We start from the raw sequence: 23,080 nt of genomic DNA, 5'->3' as shown, positions 1-23,080 counted from the left end.
TCTGCAAAATGAGAATTAGAAGCTTTTCCACTTATTCTGTGTTTCATAAGGACACGTGAGGAATGCATGGGAAGTGTGTATAAATGTTCAGCATGTCTTAGTAACTCACAACATATTACAGAGAGTATCTTGAAGTGATCTCGTTAACACAGGTACCTGGAGTGATGAGGTAGTTTAGTTCACAGAAGGACAATGTACCAAGAGTTCCTTGGTTCAGGAACTTTAATATTTTAGCAACATTTCAGAGCCATATTCCAATTTAATGCCTCAACATGCATCAAATTCACCTAAACAACTAAACTCCAAAGTCTGTTTTCTTATCTTCATTCATGCTTATTCTCCTGATTTTTCTTGGAGTCTGCTTATTCTGACCACCCAAAGGAGACCCCAGGCAGTTTTCAGCATATGGACTTGCTGCCTTTTCTGGTGTGGAGCCGTGACTGGGTAGCAAAAGAATCGAGAGTACCTCTCATCTTTTGCGTCATCATGGATGATGAGTCAAAAAGGAGATTCAGCAAAAGGCCAGTCTGATGAAGATGAAGTAGACACACCCTCAGGAACTGACTCAAGGAATGTGAGAAATATAAGGAAAAAATAGATGGTCATTTCCAACTTTTCTTGACAAGAATCTCTTTATGTTCCTGTCTTAATGGCATTCTCTAGAAAGCAGAGCTTAAAGCACAGTTTATGTGCTAATACTCCAGTGGGAGTACAGTCCCAGGGAAGCAAGAGTGAGTGGAGGGAAGTGATACAGGAAAGAGAAAAGTACATACAAGATGTACATCATGAAGCTAGCTACAGCTTTTGAGAAAGCATCACTGGTACGTTGGTCCTGCAGAACATCACCTAGAGAAGCCTCAGGACCACTGCACAGACCAACCTATCAGGGGGAACAAAGGCCGGTTATCTGCTGGTTCCTTCCTATCTACTGTCTCTCACTGGTCCGAGTTCACCCCATGGAGACTTACTCTCCCACCCTACTGCATCGTGCTATCCAGCCCTTTGGAAAACCAGATACCGTACCAGCAGTGCATTGTGTCTGTGGCTGAAGTAGTGGAAGGGGCCAGAGCTCCCATGAGTTCATCTGGGTTGGACGTGGGCACCAGAGTCATTGAGGACCTACAGCAGTGAGAATGATGGAGGCCGTGTCAAAGCCTACCCACCCCCCATAGTGTGGGAGACCCAGCGATGGCGGCTGCCGAGGCTCTCCAGTGGACAAATGTCCAACTCCTGGGTGTGTGTGCGGCTGGGGCCGGGGAGGGGGAGGGAAGAAGCAATCTGGGAGGTGTATAAACTAGGTCTTGACCTAACTATATTTTCTAGATCATTCTTTCTCTTTTTTTCCTCTAAGATATCCCCTTCTTTCAAATCTCCAAAGAAATTTTTCTCTTATCCCAGCTAATAATAGTCAACAGCCCAAATTTGCCCTTTGCTCAAAAATCTTTTGAGAAAAGGGAAAAAAATTATCAAAAATCTGTCTTCTAATCTTAAAAATATACCCTACCATCTTGACAGTATTTCTTTCCTTTCTTAAAAATTTTATTGAAGTATAGTTGCTTTACAATGTTGTGTTAATTTCTGCTATACAGCAAAGTGATTCAGTCATACATACATATATATATTCTTTTTCATATTCTTTTCCATTATGGTTTATTACAAGACATTGAATATAGTTCCCTGTGCTATACAGTAGGTCCTTGTTGTTTATCTACTTTATATATAGTAGTTTGTATCTGCTAATCCAATTTATCCCTCCCCCATCCCCTTCCCCCTTTGGTAACCATAAGTTTATTCTCTGTGTCTGTGAGTCTGTTTCATAAATATGTTCATTTGTTTGACAGTATTTCTTAATACTAAAAATCTGACATCATTAACTCCAATTAAGGGCTTTCTTTTTAAGTCAGATAATTAAAATCAGCTTTGGGGTTTAGCAGGAGACCATTACTGTCTAGTTCAATCCTTTTTTTTTTCTGTTCTTTTGTATTTTTATTTTGAAATATATAATCTTTTTATTTTTATAGACAAGAAAATTAATGCCCGGAGTGGTTAAGAGATTTGTCAGAAGTTATTTGGTAGTAACACAGCAGTGACCTGTACAGGACTAAAACTAAACTCTGCCTCCCCAATCCAGGGTTCCACACTGCTATTTGGCAAATTCTCAGAGTACTAGTTTACTTCACCCTCTGTAGCCAGTCCCATGGATTACCTTCTTAATTTCCCTTGCATTTATTACCCCCTTTTGATTCCCACCCCTGCTATTCTATTGATACTACAATCCTTCATTATTTTTCTTCGGAAATCCACTTTTAGCCTTTTTCCTAGCCCACTTCCAAAATCATCCCTGCTTCTTCAAAGCCCTCTTGATTTGAGGGCAGATGTCCTGCAGAGTCTGCAAGGCCATTCCATGATTTGCATGGCCCACTCTCTCTAATTGTATGTAATTGTAGACATATGACTGCCACCTCTGGACTTGTTTCCCAAATTCCAATCCTTTGATCACATTATCATGGACTCATTTGTCAATTTGAATTAGTTAAATAAACACCAGGAACTTGTTTACTAGAGTATAATCTCAGTAATCTAGATGAAAAGTTAAAACGCTTTATTTTTAAAGGGGACAGTTCCCAGGAACACCCAATGACATTTTGGCATATTTGCCAATGTTTGTTTTTTCATAAGAGACTGTTTTCCTTGAAGGCAGTAATGTGTTTTGGTGAATGAATGGTTTTCTGTTCAGGGATTAAAACAATATTCATCCAAGAGTGAAACTTTCAATCTCAAAATAGAAATGAAAGGATATAGATTTAAAAGGAAGTTTGGAAAGGACATATTCGAGTGCTTCCTTCTGACTAGTATCTTTCTTTTTATCTCACTTTCTGAGTATTGGAGAAGACATTTTCCAATAAATGTCTTTTATTTTCCAATAAAATAAGAAAACTCACCTTTCAGATGTTTTGGTGACTTTGATTTACCTCAAATGTCTTGGTGAAAATTGATTATCAAATAAGGTTCCTTCTCCCTCACCCAACTCTTTTATCATTAAAAGTGAATCAAGTTCCTGTCCCTTGTTTTAAGAACTGAAACTGATATTTTGGTTTCAAAGACTTGCAAATGCCCAACTGACCAGTGTGTCTGGAAGGCGGGCATTTGTTTACACAACAAATATCTGAAAAACTGCTTCTCTAAATAATGCACATTAAAAATAATCATCCCTATGTCTTATTTTACCAAGCAAGCTGTGTGTATGTGTGGAATTTGTTGGAAAAGGTTGAAGTTTCTAGTCAACCTAAAAGTTCTTGAAAAAAGAATGTATATGTCAAAGGATTTTACTCTTCTTATTATCTTCCTGTTAGGAGGCTCAGCTTAAAATTTCAAGCCCTTGTAGTTTCTCCAGTGCTTAAATGTCTATAGAGTTAATAATAAGGATGAGAGCAAAGCACTTTAAATGCAATGCTTCTCTAAGTATTTCTCAAAATCCAAAATAGCAGTGGCTTTGGCTTCCTGAGTGACTGAGTTCTGAACACAAAGCCATCTTTGACACGGTTGAATATGGGTAATTTGGTACCCAGTTTCTTCACTTGAAGGACTCCAACCAAGCAAGATCTCAAAGGGTCTCACAGAGTCTCTATTTTTCTTTCTACTTTTTTCTTTTCTGAGTGGATGTTAGGAGACAAAAAATTCTTTTCAGAAAGATAAATCATCAAAATCATTCCTTTAGGAGTCTTTTGTGATTTACTTTTTCTAAATTACTTTCTCTATTCAAATGTTTTTATATTTCCCTTATAATTATAATTGAATATTTGTTGAATGACCTCAGTTATAAATAGCATGATATGAATTTCCTATTTTAGACTGTTAACATTTCCACAACATATTTCAGCTATTTAAGTGACTACATAGCTTTTTCAATGGATACAATGAAATCTTTCAGAACTTCATTATAGAATCATCTAGATTTTATAGATGCTAAAAAAATAACACTTTAACAGGTTGTGAAAGAGTGATTCTGAGCCTCTTCCATTATTCACTCATGCTCTTTCTTTTTTTCCAACTTTATAACTGGGAAAGAAACAAGAATTCCAAGTCCCGTGATTCAGACATGACATCCAAGTCAAATAAAGCTATTTGTTAGTCTAATAAGACATGCTTTTCCCTTGAATCCTAGATTGTTTTGTGGACATTGTGGTGGGATTTGACATCTCAACTCAGCAGAATGGGCAGACTTTGCTTGAAGGTCAGTCTTGGATGGAAACTTACCTTCAAGACATCTTACGTACCATCAGGTCCCTCAGTGGGGTAAGCTGTGAGGTGGGCACGGAGACTCAGGTTAGTGTGGCTTTTCAAGTGACCAATTCCATGGAAAAATATTCCCCCAAGTTTGAGATCTACAGTGAAAACATACTGAACAGCTTGAAGGATGTAACAGTTAAAAGACCATCTCTTCTCAATGCAAACCTCTTGAGTTCTCTGTGGGGTGCATTTCAGAATAAATCAGCTGCTCGGGGAAAGGTAACTTGGTTTTGTTTTATTTATTGGTATTTGGTGCAATGACTTCCTTTTTACTCATTTTTCTTTTTTGAATACTTTCCTAGGTGGTTCTCTTATTTTCAGATGGATTGGATGATGATGTTGAAAAACTTGAACAAAAATCTGATGAACTTAGAAAAGAAGGTACCAAGCATGGGGAGGACTGGGAAAGGAGTGTTGATGAACTTTATAATCTCAAAACTCAGTTCTAACTCTTACATTTCCAGACACTCAAATAACACTGAATTTGCCAGCCTCTCCACTCTGGATGCACTTGGCAGAGAAAATGAGCTCTCACAGCATTTTGGCATCTACTTTTTCCTCTCCCCATATGAAACAGCACTGAATACAGTGTCCTATCCTTTCTCTCATATTACTTTATTTCTTCTTTCTAAGCTTTCCTGGAGGATGTTCCTGTCTCCCTTGTCCCGCATTATCTAGTATTGCTATGTCTTTAGTGTCAGCAGAAGTGAACCATGTATATTTCTCCTTGACTAAGGAATGGGAGAGTTGGATTATTTTTTCTAACACTCAAAGTTTCCAGAGTTACAAGCAGTGTTGGACAAGTTTACTCATGTTTCAGGACTTCATAATCAGTTCCTCCCTTCAGATAACAGATGGACCAACTATGGTGTTTATGAGTTTGTAAAGTTCTGGCACCAGGCTTTCGGCGTTAGAAACCAATGCCCATTCTGACTCACTGTCAGTTCATATGGATCAGTGGAAGAAAAATGCATTCACATGTTCTGGTTTGACGGAAAATAAAAATATTTTTTATAAGTGGATGTAATTGGTACTCCACCCAGACCCCTTTACAGACAGGTTCCCCCATCCTCCAGCTGCTAACATGTTACCCACAGGTTCCCCTTTCTCTGAGGAACTGCCCTTTGCCAGTGGGAGCCACCTTACCTGGAATGTTACTCCCCATCCCACCCTGGGCAGCAGGTAGGGTACAGAGACTTGGACCTTTGCCTCAAAGTGGCGCCAGTTATGTAGCATAACTCATGCTCTAGAGTTCCCAAGGGCTCTGGATGACGCTAGATGTTAGCTGAAACGCTGTCTTGCTCAGATCCTTCCGCAGCCCTACCCTGCTTACCTTTGTCCCTTTCTTTCAGAGAGTGCTTCCTCAATAAATTGTGTGTGTCCAAATTGCTATCTCAGGCTCTGCTTCTAGGGAATTTAGCCTAAAACATCTGTCTCTCAGGTTTAGAGGCTGATTAGATTTTGTCTTTTCTGCCTGGTTCTCTTTCCTCCCTCTTAAACAAATTGCTGAATTCACTGAATTCACAACTGAAGAGTAAGGATTTTTATTTTATTTACTAAATCTGCTTCTCTTTATTCTGTCAAGTCTTGACCTTTTTTCCTGATCTGGGGTGGTGATATTAATGAAGACTGAGAACAGGACCCTAGAGTGGGTGGGTAGGATTTTTTCAATTTCAGCTTTTCTTTTGTGGGGGAAAGATGTTTCTCTTGCAGACAACATCAGGGTTTTCTCCAGGAAGTTTCTCTCGGAACACCCATATTTCTAAGACCAATCTTCTTTCTTCCAACTCCCAAGGAAAAACTAGTAAATGAGTTTCAACTTCAGAAGCTAGATTTTGAATATCCTCAGAAATTTGGAATCTTTTTTTCAATATTCAAAAATCAATTATATTTCCAAATGCTAATGAAAATCTGGAAAACAAAATTTAAAAAACCATTTACAATGTACACACAACGTGAAATACCGAGGTATACATTTAACAAAATATATTTGTTTGTTTGCTGAAAATTACTAAACAATGATAAAAAAGACTCGATATGGTTAAATTTAAATTCGCTCCAAACAAATCTATAGGTTCAATTAAATCACAATCAAAATCATAGCAGGATATTTGTTAATCGAGGAAAGCTGGTTCAAAATGTATGTGGAAATGCAAAGGAGCCAAAATAGCCAAAACAACTTTGAAAAAGAGGCAAAAGTTGGAGGATTCACACTAGCTACAATCTTTGAATGGGAAAGATAAAGGGGTGTGGGCCATACCGTTCTTTGAAAAGTGTTGAATGTCTCTCAGTAGGAACAAAGAGCACCTCTGTCTCTGGCTTCCCTTATCTAAATATAGACGATTCCAGTTGATGCTGGGACCTATGATCTGGTAACTCAGGGGATCCTCCCTAACTTGAGGTCCAGAAACTACACATGTAAACTGTGCCATCACTGTGGAACAAGAGGAGACCAGGAGAAAAGTATCCTCAATGAAGGATATCACTTTAATCCATGTGGATTGGGGTATGAATCAGTTTCTTCATTTTAAAAAATCCAGTACTCTAGAATCTTCTCAGTGATTCTTTATTCTCCCAATTTTTGAAATCTTTTCTTTCTTAATTCATTTTTTAGGAATTGAAGACACTATTTAAGATCATATGACTCATGTACTGGATGAGTCTGAAAGGATCAAGTCCTCCATCCTGAGAAAAGCAGTTACAAATTACAGTTATATGCATATTTTCTGAAAATAAACAATCCCATGGTTCTCATAACTCTTATTAAACTTTTACATTTCCTGGAGCTTATAAGAAAAATCAGATGTGAGATCTTTTTTGCTTATATATAGACCCACTGGCATGCCTTCTTTTCATCATTAAATGGTAGATGATGAACACAGCATTCCTCATTGCCTCTCCCAGCCCTCATCGCTCTTCTCCCCATCCTTCTCACTCTTGGAAGAGTGACAAGCTGTTTTTGTTTGCCTGAGACAAGCCAGAGACTGTCCGCACTAAAACCAGGAAAGTTCAGGCAAACCAGGACAAGTTGGTCACCTTACTCTTTGGTGATTCTTCCTTTATTGCACTTCAGCAACCACACTGTTTGTATCTCTTAGAACTTGAGCCTCCCCACTCTGTCCCTGAAACTGTGTTCTCTTCATTCTCCTCTTCCTCTCAGAGTCATACTTCTATCATATAAGAAGGCACTCTTAACTCTGCCAAGTCCTTGAACATTCTTCATCTATTCTGGGCCATTGGTTTTTAAGTCCCATCCAAAGAATTCTTCACCTATCCCTAATAAAATGAGAAAAGTTATGCCAATATAGTCATGTTTTCATAAGACTAAATTTATTCAACTTTAGGACTGCTCTTTATGATTATGTCCTTTGTACATTTTTGTCATTAAAATGTACTCCGAGTGTAGGCTTTGGAGTCAGGCTGTCTGGGGAAAACCTTTGCTTGTTTGTAAAATAGAGCTGTAATCACACTTACCTATAATGTTGTGCTTGTATCTTACAAATAAGATAATGCATGTAAAGCACTTAGGCAACTTCCAGGCACATAGTAATTATTAATAAACAAGAGCACAGTTGTTTCCATGGTTACCTCCTCCTTAATGATTGCCAGGTTTATTACTATCATCATTTAATGTCCTTACTTTGCAAAATAAGTCAACCCTTTGTTAGTCTCTAAAAGTTTTATTTGAAGTATTCTATAAACTTCCAAGCCTATGAACCACAGCTCTGGTTGGTTATATGACATTTGTTCCCGATTGCCTGATAAGAGGTCTTTTACTGTCTCTTGTACTTATAATTCCAACTGGATTGTCATTTAGAGCTATGCTTCTCAAACTTTAATGTGCATATGAATCACCTGGGGATTTTATTAAAATACAGATTCTGATTCTGTGGGTCTAGGGTGGGGCCTGAGATTCTGCACTTCTGATAAGCTTCCGGGTGAAGGCAGTGCTGCTGCTCCAAGGATCTCCCCTTCAAGTGGCAAAAATTTAGAACACTTCCTTTCTTGACATTTGAATTATTCTGTGCTTTAGCATGCTCTATGGATTCATTATTATTATTATTATTATTATTGAAGTATAGTTGATTTACAATGTGTTAGTCTCTGATGTACAGCAAAGTGATTTAGATATATATAGATACAGATATATAGATATATTCTTTTTCAGATTCTTTTCCATCATGGTTTATTACAGGATATTGGATATAATTCCCCATGCTATACAGTAGGACCTTGATGTTTATCTATTTTATATGTAGAAGTTTTTATCTGTTAATCCCAAACTCCTAATTTATCCCTCCCCCACCCCCTTTCCCCTTTGGTAACCATAAATTTGTTTTTTATGTCTGTGAGTCTGTTTCTGTTTTGTAAATAAGTTCATTTGTATCATAGTTTAGATTCCACATATAAGTGTTATCATATGGTATTTGTCTTTCTCTTTCTGACTTCACTTAGTATGATAATCTCTAGGTCCATGCATGTTGCTGCAAATGGCATTACTTCATTCTTTTTTATGGCTGAATAATATTCTATTGTGTATATATATATATATATATATATATACACACCACATCTTCTTTATATCCATTCTTCTGTTGATGGACATTTACGTTTCTTCCATGTCTTGGCTATTGTGAATAGTGCTGCTATGAACATTGGGGTGCATGTATCTTTTTGAATTAGAGTTTTCTCCAGATATATGCCCAGGAGTGGGATTGTTGGATCATATGGTAGCTCTATTTTTAGGTTTTTGAGGAACCTCCTTACTGTTTGTTTTGAAAAGTGGAATTCCTTTTGTTCTCTGATCATGGTCTTGTCACTTGACAGTTTTACAGTGTGTGGTTGGGGGAAGTGGAGAGTAAAATGAGTGTTCCTCTTGCAACTGGTTTCCTGGAATAACAACTTAGATACATATGCAAAAAGATTAAAGTAACCAAACTCCCCTCACCTGGAGAATTGTCAACTGTGTTGGCTAGGCCTGAATGCCCTCATCACAGTTGCTCTGGATGGAGCCACCAATTCCAATGACCTGGGTGACCTTCTCTACATTGAATTTGGGAAAGGATTTGAGTACAGGACACAGCTCACTCTTGGGATGAGGGATCTTGGGAGCCGACTGTCAAAGCACCTGGTAAGTTATTCAGAAAAAGCTGGTGAGTTTAAACTTTCTATTTGTTTTGTATATAGACTTCATATTTAGACTTATGAATTTTAACTAATTTTGTTCATTTGGGAGTGAAGTCAGGCTTCTCTGATTTCATGCAAAGCCCAAATAAGAGGGTGTTTTGAAAGAAATGTAATATAGTAGAGAAATTTCAAAGCATGTTTCTTTTTGTTGTTGTTATTTATTTATTTATTGAAATATAGTTTATTTACAATGTTATATTAATTTCAGGTTACAGCAAAGTGATTCAGTTTTATATATATATATATATATTCTTTTCAGATTCTTTTCCCTTATAGGTTATTACAAAGTATTGAGTATAGTTCCCTGTGCTCTACAGTAGGTCCTTGTTGGTTATCTATTTTATATATAGTATGTATATGTTAATCTCAAACTCATAATTTATCCTTCCCCCCCAGTTTCCCCTTTGGTAACCATAAGTTTGTTTCCTATGTCTGAAAACATGTTTAATTTATATGCTTGGCAAAGAAGAAGAAGAAGAAACTAAATAGCACCTACAATCCTGCCCAAATTACAGTCAATAAACATAAGTGCCCAAGAGTATCTGACCAGTAGAGGTGACTCGGCTGCTCCCTCAGCCAGCCAGTTTTCACGTCACTTGCAGATCCTAAGTGCCGTGACTCACCACACTGAATATCATTCTTCTGTTTAAGATGTGTGTTTTCTATATAAAATGGATACCTAATAAGAGCCTGCTGTATAGTGCAGGACACTCTACCCTGAAGATTCTTTTCTATGGGGAAAGAATCTTAAAAGGAAAGGATATATGTATATGTATAACTGATTCACTTTGTTGTACACCTGAAACTAACACAACATTGTAAATCAACTCTACTCCAATAAAAATTTAAAAAAAAAAAAAGATGTGTGTTTTCTCTGCAACATGGCCTGTGAACGAGAGCTGAATCCATTGAGAGTTCAACTAAGAATAGAGCATCTCATCCAATTTTGGAAGAAAAACTAGTGATGTGATGATAGACCTCCTGTGATGTACTTTAGAATGAAAAGTTTTTTGAAGGTTGTCTTGACTGATGGAGATTTTTGCTATAAGATATATTTTTAGAACCTAACACCTAGATAAGATGCATCGCAATCCTATTTCTTTCAGAAACACACAAGAATTCAACTAGCTTGGTGAAATGTTACCAAGATATCTAGCACTATTTTCACCTTTAATGAATGGCTGATAATTTGTAATTTGCTTATAATTTATAAAATCTGTAATCAGCATATCAAGACACTTTCCAATAAGGTGCTAGCTCCTGCTACTTTCTGCCTATAGAGTTTGTATATTAGATATGTGAACAGTGTGTTCAGTGTAGTAATTATACAAAAATAATTACTTAGAGAATATGGAAGTTTTGTTGTAATTCTTTTCTACATGGGAAGACGGTGTCTACAAAAAAATTTTTGTGTCTACTACTCTTTGAAATGTGTAATTTCAAATTGGTAATTCATAGAGGGAGGAAGTTATTCTTCAAACAAGCCTATCACTTTTTAGATATCACATAAATGCAACACTGTATAAGAAAATTTTAATTTTAGAAATAGCCAGTTTTAATAGTAAAAGTTGATGTTGTACGATTTTAGTGATGCAAAGAAGATTGATATCATCTAACATGAAATCACATAATTCATTTTGTTGTTATTTGGTTTCACATATTTCAAGTTTTATTAGGTTTTCTGAGGTTTTCAGGGGAAAAAAACAGAGTTTTCTAATGTCAGAAAAAAAACATTATATAATAAGAAACAATTAAAGAGGGGAAGTTGCTAAGTGATTATAACAAAAGATTTTCATTTTTCATCACACTAGAATTTTGATAGGAAACTTCTCAGCACAAAGATTGATTCTACGCCACTAAGGCAAAGCATAGTATTTATTGCAAGCAGAATTTTTGTAAAAATAAGTCTTGTGGGTTAATTGTAAAAATGCAATGGAATATGTCAGTTTTTTAGGGGATGACTAACTAGGTGCAGGATGAAATTCACTCAAATTTTTTTGCCAAAAAAACATTTATTTTTGGCCAGACTATAAAATGTGACCAGAGTATAAAATCTCTTCACGTGCCCACCCTCTACAGCAAGTGCTTCTGAAATGTTGAACATGTAATTGGTGTTTTTGAAATCCTGTCCCATACAAACTGTTTTGGAAGTGTTGACCATTGAACTCTATGCCAAGCAGTGTGACACTGGACACTGTCTATATCTTCCGACATACAAAGATTTCACAAAACAGGAAAAGGAGAAAACAGCATGTATTCATTCTATTGAACAAAATATTAGGGGCAGAATTATATAAGGTAATTAACAATACCGTGGTCAGTGCTGGAATGGTGTGGGCACAGGAGATCTCATTAATAAATCAGTGTGCAATGAATTGGCCACGGCTAAACTGATGCCTTTTTGAGAACACAAAACGTCTTTGAGTTGATTCTGAATTCCTCGTATGGTGCAGATCACGAAAGATGAAAGGTAAAGAATGTCTCCTGCATCCTCTCCAGGGCACTGTCACTTGAGTTGTGAACAGGCTTCTCAGATCACATCCCTGAGCTTGTGTGGTGTGTGATTTGGGAAGCGATGCCACCAAATGTAATGTATTCCTACCCTCCTCAAGGTCAGTGTTGCAGAAAGGACATGCTGCTGTTTATTCTGCAAGTGCATTGGAGGAGATGGCACAGTGGGAGACCCTGGACCAGCAGGGAAAAAGGTGATTTTAGTTATGATCATGGCTTACTTTATTTGAATACAATATGTTTTTCAGACCCAAGTTTAGGTAGAAATAAGGGATGTTTTTAGTTTCTAGGTAGAAGCTCCTCTTCTTATATGTCATACTCCTCTTCTTATCATACTCCTCTTATATGTCAAATTAGATAGCTTTTTCTTGGCTTTCTAAATTGTATACTTTAAAAAACCTTCCTATATAAGTATCAAGAGAAAAACTGCAGAGATCATTGATTATCCAGTGTTCTGGCAGTGATGACCATGATGCAGAAAAACAAACTGTGATCTCTCATGATGAATAATGAAAACCTCCTGAATACTGACGAGTTATTTCAATTTCCATTTTTAATAGTAGCAAAGTAATTTAAATAAAGTAGGGAATAGGTTGTGCAGCCTGCTGAAAAGCTAGATTAGATCACCCTGTCATAGCAAGAGACACAGATGTTTCATTCAGCTCTAGCCAGACCAAAATGTTGCCAAGTAAAACAGGCCAAGCATAAAAACAATAACTAACAACAGATTTGTGTATTTCCTAACCCAAAGAAGTTGATGTATCCTTATGTAAAAATATGATTTGGGGCTTGAGGAAATGTTCAAATATGTATAAACATAATATGGGTGTGTTTAACAATTTCAATACTGCTTATTTACATGTGTGTTTGATTTTTTAATAATTTATAGATAGCACTCTAACTTTCAAATCACCATGGCTGTCTCTCTGAAGAAAGTTTTTGGACTAATTATTTCCTGAACGCTTTGATTTCATGTAAAGAGAATGATAGAATGTTTAAATTATTTATTTATTTATTTAATATTTATTTATTTAATATTTATTTATTTATTTGGTTGCACCGGGGCTTAGTTGCGGCAGGTGGGCTCCTTAGCTGTGGCATGCAGACTCTTAGTTGTGACATGCATGTGGGATCTAGTTCCCTGACCAGAGATCAAACCTGGACCCCCCTGCATTGGGAGCATGGAATCTTACCCACTGCACCAACAGGAAAGTCCCAAGAATGGTAGAATTTTTTTTTAAACAGGTCTCAGAAAAAAAAAAAAAAAATGGAAAGAAATGTGTGTGGTCTGTTTTATGTGTAGCATAAATCCTCAAAAAGAACTTTTTAATGAAAAGAGCTTAATTCTAGTCTGTCAGAGGCAAATATAGCTATATTCATTTGAATGCTTGTCTAGAAAAAAAAAACTCCAGCTCTATATATAACACCTGAGAGAGTTATGGAAAATATTATGATTCACACACACACACACACACACACACACACACACACACACACACACACACACACCCTTGAGTTATCTGGATACTTCTCTCAAAATTCCATTTATTTTTATTTGTATAAATGCAGCTTAGACTGTGGAGGGGGAACAATGTTTTTCAAACTCATACTATTCTACATACAGTAAAACTGTAAAGTTGAAGAATTTTGCTTGATTATCTCTGGTTTTGGTCTATGGAGTGCTAATGTATCCTTCCTTTCCTTATTTCCAGGGACCCCCAGGTTTTAAAGGCAGTGAAGGCTATCTGGGAGAGGAGGGCATTGCTGTAAGTCAAGGTTTATTCCAGCTCCATTTATTCCTAAGAACATATCTATAATATGAAATCATTTGTGTCAATTCAAAAGGAAGCAAGAAAAGTCAAGTTCTAAGGATTCGTAGGCAAAGTCTGAGGTCTTTCCTAATCTTCATCAGGCTTCTGGTGATCACAAGTGTTTTATTAACCTACTGTCTCCTCTTTGACTATCCACCAACATTGTATAATAAACTCAATGCAAAAGTTATCTTTTTCACTGAGGGAGTCAAATCACTGCCATTTCCCCCTTTCTGATCCATTTTGCATGAGTAAACCAACTCACCACACTGCTTATCAAAGACTTTGCCCTTTCTTGCCTCTGTTCATCCATCTATCTTTCCTTCCTTCCTTCATTCATTCCTTCCTTCCTTCTTTCCTTCCTTCCTTCCTTCCATCCATCCATTTAACAAGTGTATATTAAGCATCTTACAATTTACCACATTATTTTTCAAAGACCTCACTCATAAATGCACTCATTATTCATTTAACAAATATATAGTAAGGTGCATTACCATGTGCCAGGCACAGTGTCAGGCCCTAGAAATAAAAATAAAGAAAGAGAAGAAAAACTATGGCTCCTTTCTCAGGTAATTTCCAGACTAGTGGAAAGGCAAATGAGACATAGTAGTTCCAGTTGTTATACACAAGGACTCTACTAGAGGTATAATGCGGTGCAATGTGATAGAGTATGGCTGTGCAAATACCTAACAGTGTCAGGTAACAGCCCTGGTGACAGTTAGGGCTTGGGAGAGGAAGACTGTAGACAGGGGTTGATGCTTGGGCAGGCATCTGAAGGACAGATAGAACTTTCTCCAGGCAAAGTTTGTGGGAAGAACATTCTACTACAGGGAGAACAGTGTGATCAAGGGTGTGTAACTGAGAACTGTGTATTTGCAGAATAACATACGGTCAACATGGCCAGAAACCAGGACCATGAGAGGAGGTTATATGGCGAGCAAAACCCAGAGTACTGGGTGTCTTGAATACCCTGTGGAAGACTTAGAAGGTGTCTTCCAATTGATGGGCATCATTCAATGATGTTAAGCACAGGACTAAAAATGGTTAGGGTATGGGTTTAGAAAACATGATCAGGCAACATCACGGAGGATGATAAGGTAAGGATTACAGGTAGAAGTCTTGCAGTAGTAGGTGCAAGACAAAGAGGTCCCAATCTTAGTTTAGGGCAGTATGAATAGATATGTTAAGGAGGTTGAATGGACGTAACTTGGTGATGACTTGGAGAGAGAGATGCTGAGGATGACATCTTTGTTCCCAGCTCACAAGACTGCACAGACTGGTGGGGTTACCAAGACAAGGATTGCAGGAGCAGTTCTTGGTTTAAGAGAGAAAGAGAGAAGGGAGATGGAATTTGGTCTAGAAATCTGCCTCTTGCTTAGACCATAACTAGAGCATCCTGCTCTGATGTCTCACCAATTATTCATTATCTGTTCCTGGAATATCTCCTGAAATCTTGAGAATGCATTTCAGCAGCCAGTTGTTTGCATGTCTGTTTTATTTAGGTACTACCCCACCCTGGAAAGTATCTAGGTGGGATCCAACACAAACAGCTATCATCAGAGTGGCTTTGATTCACTTGCATTCTCAGTTTTTATAAGCATGAATTCTGGGTTGTAAGCCATGAGTTGTTGCAATTTTTTTTCCAACACAAAAATTGTCAAATTTCCAAGACAGATTCCAGATGACAACAGAAAAAGCTTACCTGAATATGTGCTCTTTCTCAGGGGGAAAGAGGAACCACCGGACCAATGGGAGAGCAAGGTACTAAAGGATGCTATGGTGCCAAAGGTCCTAAGGTAAGGGTCATGTAAGACACTGTGAAGTCTTCCCAACATTAATTCCTTCTTCCTACACTAACCCCTACTGTCCTTTCTATTTTCAGGGAAACAGGGGACTAAATGGACAGGAGGTATGGTACCAAACATCATTTATCTGCCCATCTGTTATCTGGAAATGTTTTTATTTTTGAGATGATTGACCAGTAGATTGCACAAATGAAGTTTCTGTTGACCTTCCTTTTTTATTGCTAACCACTTCATTTTGTTTACTCTTGCCTTTTATTGCAGGCAATGTATATTATTTGTTGACAGTTTCTGTGACTCAGCAATCTTTGATAGAACCCAGGGCCAGCCTAGCAAAGAGCCTGTATATGGAACATAAAATTAGACTTTTTGTTTGGTGTCTGGCTTCTTTCCACATAAATGCAATGCACTCTATTCTGATCACATCTGTCTTTTCAGGGAGAAGTTGGGGAAAGTGGAATTGATGGGTTAAATGGAGAACAGGTAGAACCTTCTCTTTGTACCATGAAGACCCTTCTGAGCTATTTCTCACTAGGAAAATGGGAATTTGAGTTTATTCTTCTCTGTTTTTTAGGGTGACCGTGGTCTTCCAGGAACAAAAGGAGAAAAAGGAGATGAAGGAGCCCAGGTAGGTATTCAATAAAGGGACAACATGAAAACTGTGCTGGGAATTAAAGGGGTGATTAACAGTAAAACAGCTACCCCAGTTATATCAGTCAGCTAGGGCCACAAAATTGCTTTGTGATGATCACAAGACCTCAGTCACATGCAACAATAAACATTTATTTCTTATGTGTCTGAGAAGTCCAGCTGATCAAGGCTGAGCATGGCTGACCTTCTCTCATGTCTCTCTAGGTTGGCTGGAGTCTTTGTTTCACTTGTCTCTTATCCTTCTTCTGGGACTAGAGAGCTGCCTGGCTATGTTGGCCATGACCTTTTCATGGCTGTGGCAGAAGGACAAGGGAACAAGTAGAAACACACAAGCTCTCTCAAGGCTTCTTGGGGCCTAGGCTTGGAGCTCTCATAGAGACATTTGCATCTCTCTCTGTTGGCCAGATCAAGTCACAGCCAAACTCAGGAGTAGGGAATCTTGCCCCACCACAGTTGGAAGGCACTGTAGAGTTTCACAGCAAAGGGAATAGATACACAGAAAAGTGAAGAACTGGGGGTAATCTTGAAAAGCAGCTACCATACTAAGAACAGTCACAGGGTGTTGGTGAGAGCCTTGGGGTTGGCAGCACTCTGAAGGTGTCTGTCACCCCTTTCCATTTGGAAAAAATCTCAGCAGCAGCCATACTTCCACCATCCACTTTATCTGTCTTGAGAGTGTGAACAGCTGAGTCAAGAACCCACTTTCTAGCAGATGCAACCCCTTTCGGGAAAATGGATAATCTCTCTGAATCTCAGCTGCCTCATCAAAAGAAAGATAAAAAGCAATACCTGGCGCATAAAGTGGTTGTAAAAACTGAACAAGACAACAAATGTGTCTGGAACACAGCGTTCACCACTGTGGCAAATACTTGAGGTCAATTTTAAATTATTTGTACGATGCCTGAAACTATCAGTTGTTCCTCTTTCTAGTCTCAAAGTAACTTTAGCAGGAAAATATTTAATAATTCAAATCAGGGAGAAGATAAGCTCTTTGTTTTTACTAATGTTATCTAAAATTCTTATCTTGTCCTTCTTCTGTTTTGTGTTAACTTTAGGGAATCCCAGGAGAGAGAGGGATTCCTGGCGACCATGGAGCAAAGGGCCTGTGCGGAGACCCTGTAAGTGCTGGGACTGCAGGGCTGCAAACTAACGTCACATCAGGGCTTGTTTCCCATCAGCACTTCTGATAGGGAAAGAGAGCCCACTTGAAGGTACTACAATAGCAGTCCTGAAATGAAACAATCAGGGGCACAATTGTTTAGAATTTTAAAAGTAGGTCTCTTGTTCCTGATCCTATTTATATACAGGATGAGTATGGATGGTGAGAAGACCTTACACATTGTTTGCATATGTATTTTTTGAGACTACATATTCAGAACTGTCCTTTTGCTTCAGAGCTATGAAGGAATTCTCCATTCCATTATCTTCCTCTGGGTATCTCGAAATATGGACAGAATGAAAGAAACAAAGCCATCTCTTTTTTTCTATTCCCCAAGAGTCTTTCTCAATTAAAAATATTAGCTTCATTTCCTTGAGTCCAAGCCAGCTAAAAGTACATTAAGCAAAACTTATGACCCAGAAACACCTGCTCTCATGGGGGTGCAACCCAGTTGAGTAGGCATGACCTACACTGAAAGAAGCAGGACCCACACGTACCTAGGGGATATGCCGAGTCCAATTAGACCTCAGTACTACAGGACTTTGATCACCATGCTCACACATCAGTCTCCAAAACCTTAATGAATTAGGATTTAGCATTTTTTAAAACATTTATTAAAGTTTTAGAAATTGAGATATATTTGCATGTACAATGTTATATACATATAACATTGTGTAAGTTTAAGTATATAGCGGGTTGGTTTGATACATTTATATATTAGGATTATCACCATAGTGTTAGCTAAGTCCTTTAACATGTCACATAATTATCATTTCTTTTTTCTGGTGAGAACATGTCAGATCTAGTCTTTTAGCATCTTTGAAGTATATGATACAGTATTGCTATCTATAATCACCAAGCTATTTGTTAAATCTCTCAAACTTCTTGTTAAGCTGTAACATGCATCAGAAAAGTACACAAATTATAAATGCATAGCTTGATGAATATAAATACACCTGTGCACTCACCACTCAGGTAAAGAAATGGAACATTAGACAACAGTAGAGCATCCCAGAAACCCCCTCAGGTCTACTCCAGTCACTACCAGCCCTCCCTAAACTAATCATTGTCACAGGACCATAAATTAGTTTTGCCTGCTATTGAACTTTTCAGTGGAATCATATAGGATACACTCTTCAGTTTCTGGCTTCTTTTGCTCAAGTATGTGCTTGTGAGATGAATCCATGTTGTGAATATCAGTAGTTCATTCAATATCATTGCTGTATAATATTCCATTGTGTGAATATATCGTGATCTATTTCTCCATTCTGCTATTGATAGATATTTGAGTTGTTCCCAGATATTGCTTTTATGAATAGTGTTGCTATGAACATTCTTGTACGTGTCTTTTGTACACATTTCTGTTGGGTCTATACTTTAAGAGTAGAAAGTCTGGATGATAACTTGTACACCTATATTCAGCTTCTTTACAGCCAAACAGTTTTCCAAAAATTTTGTACTAATTTACAGTCTCGCCATCAATGTACCAGAGCAGTGTACCACACTCATCAGAAAGCCTAAAATTTATAAAACTGACAATACCAAGTGCTGGTAAGGATGTAAGGCAACTGGGAATGTCACAGGACTTTGTCTTTAATAACTCCTCCTCCAGTATACAGTGGGTTGATCAGAGAATGAATTTGGTACAAAATATATTGACAAATACTAATGTTATGTATGCATTGAAGATAACTTTATTTAGAAAGGAGAGGAATTTGCACTTGAAGACAACATTGTTTACTAAGTGACATCTGATAATAATCTGGTGACCTGAGAGTTTCAAGCAACTTCAAAGTGTCTAATCAGAAACAAAAATCTATCCACAAATAAGGATAATTAAGAAATAGTAGTTTAAACACAAAGACATTTCAGTCATTGGTATATGATGGCTAAAAATTCACTTGGAGTAGTGCCATAAAATTTTAATTCACTTTAATCAGAATTCCCCCTAGTTGTCTGGATGATTGTGTAACACCTTTAAAAGAATCCAAATAATGTAAAAACATTTTTATCTAAAGAGAACAGTTCTATGACTTTGAGATGGCTGAAAATTCAACCCACTGGATCTTCCCTGTGATGTGTTGCCACTATATACTTACTTCAGATGGTTTTTCAATTCATAACTCTTCCCAGACACTTTGGAATATACATCTCAAATCAAAGACAAGTCTGTGCTTTTTTCTGTGTGTTTTTTGGTGGATTACCATTGCAGAAAAAAATTGGGGACAACAAGGGTGATAGAATAAATAGAGCATGTGCAAACGGCACAAATTCATGAAAATCTGTGCTTATTCAGAGAGAATTTTTGATCACGTAAAAGCTAGTTTGTTTGTTTGAAATTTCCCATTTTGACCTAAATTTTTAAATTTATTTTTAATGTATTTTATTGAATTATAGTTGATTTATAATGTGTTACTTTCTGCTGTACAGAAAAGTGATTTTTATGTATATATTATTTTATATATATATACACACACATATATATATACACACACACACATTCTTTTTCATATTCTTTTGCATTATGGTTTGTCACAGGATATTGAATATAGTTCCCTGTGCTATACAGTAGAACTCTGTTGTTTATCCATTCTGTATATAATAGCTTGCATCTGCCAATTCCAGACTCCCACTCCATCCTCCGCCAGCACGACCAGCCCACCCCACCCCTGCCACTTGGCAAGCACAAGTCTGTTCTCTATGTCTGTGAGTCTGTTTCTGTTTCATAGATAAGTTCATTTGTATCATAGTTTAGATTCCACATATAAATGGTATCATATGATATTTGTCTTTTTCTTTCTGACTTACTTTACTTAGTATGATAACCTCTAGGTCTATCCATGTTGCTGCAAATGGCATTATTTCATTCTCTTTTATGACTGAGTGGTTATTCCATTGTATATATATCTTTACATATAGAACATATATATTCTTTATCCATTCATCTGTAGATAGACATTTAGGTTACTTCCACGTCTTTGCTATTATAAAGAGTGCCACAATGAACATTGGGGTGCATGTATCTTTTTGAATTATGCCTGATTTATGCCCAGGAGTGGGATTTCAGGATCATATGGCAACTGTATTTTTAGTTTCTGTGGAGCCTCCACACTGTTCTCCATAGTGGCTGCACCAGTTTACATTCCCACCAACAGTGTAGGAGGCTTCCCTTTTCTCCACACCCTCTCCAGCATTTGTTATTTGTAGACTTTTTAATGATGGTCATTCTGACCAGTGTGAGGTGGTACCTCATTGTATTTTTGATTTGCATTTCTCTAATAATTAGCAATGTTGAACATCTTTTCATGTGCCTGTTGGCCATCTGTATGTCTTCTTTGGAGAAATGTCTATTTAGGTCTTCTGCCCATTTCCTGATTGGGTTGTTTGTTTCTTTGTTATTGAGTTGTATGAGCTATTGGTATATTTTGGAAATTAAGCCCTTGTCAGTTGCATCATTTGCAAATATTTTCTCCCAGTCCGTAGGCTTTCTTCTAATTTTGTCAATAGTTTCCTTTGCTGTGCAAAAGCTTATAAGTTTGATTAGGTTCCATTTGTTTATTTTTGCTTTTATTTCTATCGCCTTGGGAGGTGACCTAAGAAAGCATTTGTATGGTTAAATCTCATGTAATTTGGGGGGAAAAATGAGCTAGCTCATTTGTCTGAGCTACAGAGCTTAGTAAGGTTCATAATTCTAAAGCATATTTTTATTAGAAGCCCACGTTTAATCATAAATTTGTATTAGATGATGCTCTTTGGTCCAATTTCATAAAATTGGCCAGATCATATTCAGACTGACCACACAACTGGTCCATATAGAAAGTGAAACATTCTGCTCTGTACAATGTGCTGCTATATGATTTTTTATGTCATCTCTTCAATTAAATAGTGCAGAGTTGGACTATAGTAAGAAGTGTATACACCCAGTGAAAGAAAATTTTGGACTTTACCTTCCTTCTTCTTTCTCACTTTTCTCATGAAAATATAATTCTCTAATATTGTAATTTAGGCATATCTGCCTGGAAAACTTAACAAATATTTAAACTTAAGAGTAAAACAGAAGACATAAGAAAATAATCTTTGGCTTTACTATGTGGGGGAGAGAAATAATTATTCATGTAAGTTTTAGTGCTATCAGTTATAAAGTAAATTCTAAGCCCATCTTTTTCACTCTGTTAGCCTATAAGCTCTGTGAGTGTAGAAACTGCTTGTTTAAAAATCTTCTGAAGTATCTGGAACAATGCTGTGTCCCTGTTGGTGATCTCAAATTACTTATTGATTGATGAAGGTCATCTAGTCTACTATCAGCCAAACAGCCAGGCAGCTGGCTCTCAGCAGGACTGGATAATTGCCATTTTCTCTCCATTTACTAGAGCTTTGATGAGTTGACTGGCTCAACTGATCGTCCGTCCAGGCATCATGGCTGCTCTGTTTGTGGTCCTAACTACCCAAGATAGAAAGCTTTCAGTTTGGCCTGCCAAGGATAACATCCCATAACGTGTGCCTGTTTTCAATGAGTTCCTGCTGGAACATTTGTATAAATATTGAGAAAAACTCAAGATTACAGGATTTTCTGAAAATCAGAAAAGTAAGAATGAGCAAATGGGATTAGAAGGCAGCCAAGGACCCAGGAGGAGAAAGAGAGAGTGGGCGGCAGGTACAGTCCTCAGCGCTCTTCAGGGTCCTCTTGTTCTTGTGGTGGAACCCATTACAGACTTCGCCTTCAATATTACTCAGCCACAAAAAAGAATAAAATAATGTCATTTGCAGCAACATGGATGGACCTAGAGATTATCATACTAAGTGAAGTAAGTCAGACAGAGAAGACAAATATCATATGATATCACTTATATGAGGAATCTTTAAAAAAATGATACAAATGAATTTAGTTACATTTGACCCACAGACATATAAAACAAACTTATGGCTACCAAAGGAGAAAGGTGGGGGGATGGACAAATTAAGAGTTTGGGATTAACATATACACACTACTATATATAAAATAGATAACCAACAAAGACCTACTGTATAGCACAGAGAACTCTACTCAATATTTTGTAATAATCTATAAGGGAAAAGAATCTGAAAAAGAAGAGATATATATCTATATATAACTGAATCACTTTGCTGTACACCTGAAACTAACACACCAGTGTAAATCAACTATACTTCAATAAAAACAAAACAAAACAAAAAAATCTTTGCCTTCTCCCAAGGACTGGGGAGAGTAAAATCTACCAACCCTAGAGTACAAACTTGCTGAGGCCTCAAGAAAGAAAACCAGAAGTTAAGAGAAAGGTGGCAGTAGCGAGAAGGAAATACCTAAACACAAGTCATGTCACCTTTGCTTCCCTGGGCTCTGCCTTCCATCATGAGCTCTCACTTCAACCCCACACACTCATCTTAAGTCTTCTCTCTCCTCTGATAATGCAAAGCATGGGAGGAAAAGAAAACATTTGTAAACCATTTATAATTTAGCCTATTTCAACTTTCAAATGGGTTGACCTTCTCGTCACACACAAATTACATTTTTAAGGAAAAAATGTCAAAGCCTATCAAGTTTGCTCTTTATTTTCTATTTTTTAGGGAGTTCCTGGTTTTGACAGTAGCATAGAAGGACCCAAGGGCTTGAAAGGGGAACACGGAAGACAGGTAACTGTTTGGGCTTTTGG

At 37.3% G+C, this 23,080-nt stretch overlaps 1 protein-coding gene across 4 annotated transcripts in view; it reads left to right on the top strand.

Moving 5' to 3' along the window:
- Positions 1-23,080, top strand: part of COL6A6 (collagen type VI alpha 6 chain) — a 177,283-nt gene that overhangs the window by 85,265 nt on the left and 68,938 nt on the right. For all 4 annotated transcript variants that reach the window (XR_010840635.1, XR_010840636.1, XM_059065465.2 and 1 more), the window contains 11 exons: positions 4,166-4,509; positions 4,593-4,671; positions 9,267-9,421; positions 12,090-12,182; positions 13,701-13,754; positions 15,524-15,595; positions 15,682-15,708; positions 16,040-16,084; positions 16,176-16,229; positions 17,308-17,370; positions 22,995-23,060. Coding sequence is in view for 2 of the 4 variants with exons in the window: in XM_059065465.2 (XP_058921448.2) it covers positions 4,166-4,509; positions 4,593-4,671; positions 9,267-9,421; positions 12,090-12,182; positions 13,701-13,754; positions 15,524-15,595; positions 15,682-15,708; positions 16,040-16,084; positions 16,176-16,229; positions 17,308-17,370; positions 22,995-23,060 (1,052 nt within the window). In the remaining 2 variants the exon portion in view is untranslated. The remainder of the gene's footprint in view (positions 1-4,165; positions 4,510-4,592; positions 4,672-9,266; positions 9,422-12,089; positions 12,183-13,700; positions 13,755-15,523; positions 15,596-15,681; positions 15,709-16,039; positions 16,085-16,175; positions 16,230-17,307; positions 17,371-22,994; positions 23,061-23,080) is intronic.

This window comes from Kogia breviceps, chromosome 5 (genome assembly GCF_026419965.1).
Source record: "Kogia breviceps isolate mKogBre1 chromosome 5, mKogBre1 haplotype 1, whole genome shotgun sequence".
Lineage (NCBI taxonomy): Eukaryota > Metazoa > Chordata > Mammalia > Artiodactyla > Physeteridae > Kogia > Kogia breviceps.
The sequence above is the reverse complement of the archived record's forward strand: the minus strand, read 5'-3'. Positions and strand labels throughout refer to the sequence as shown.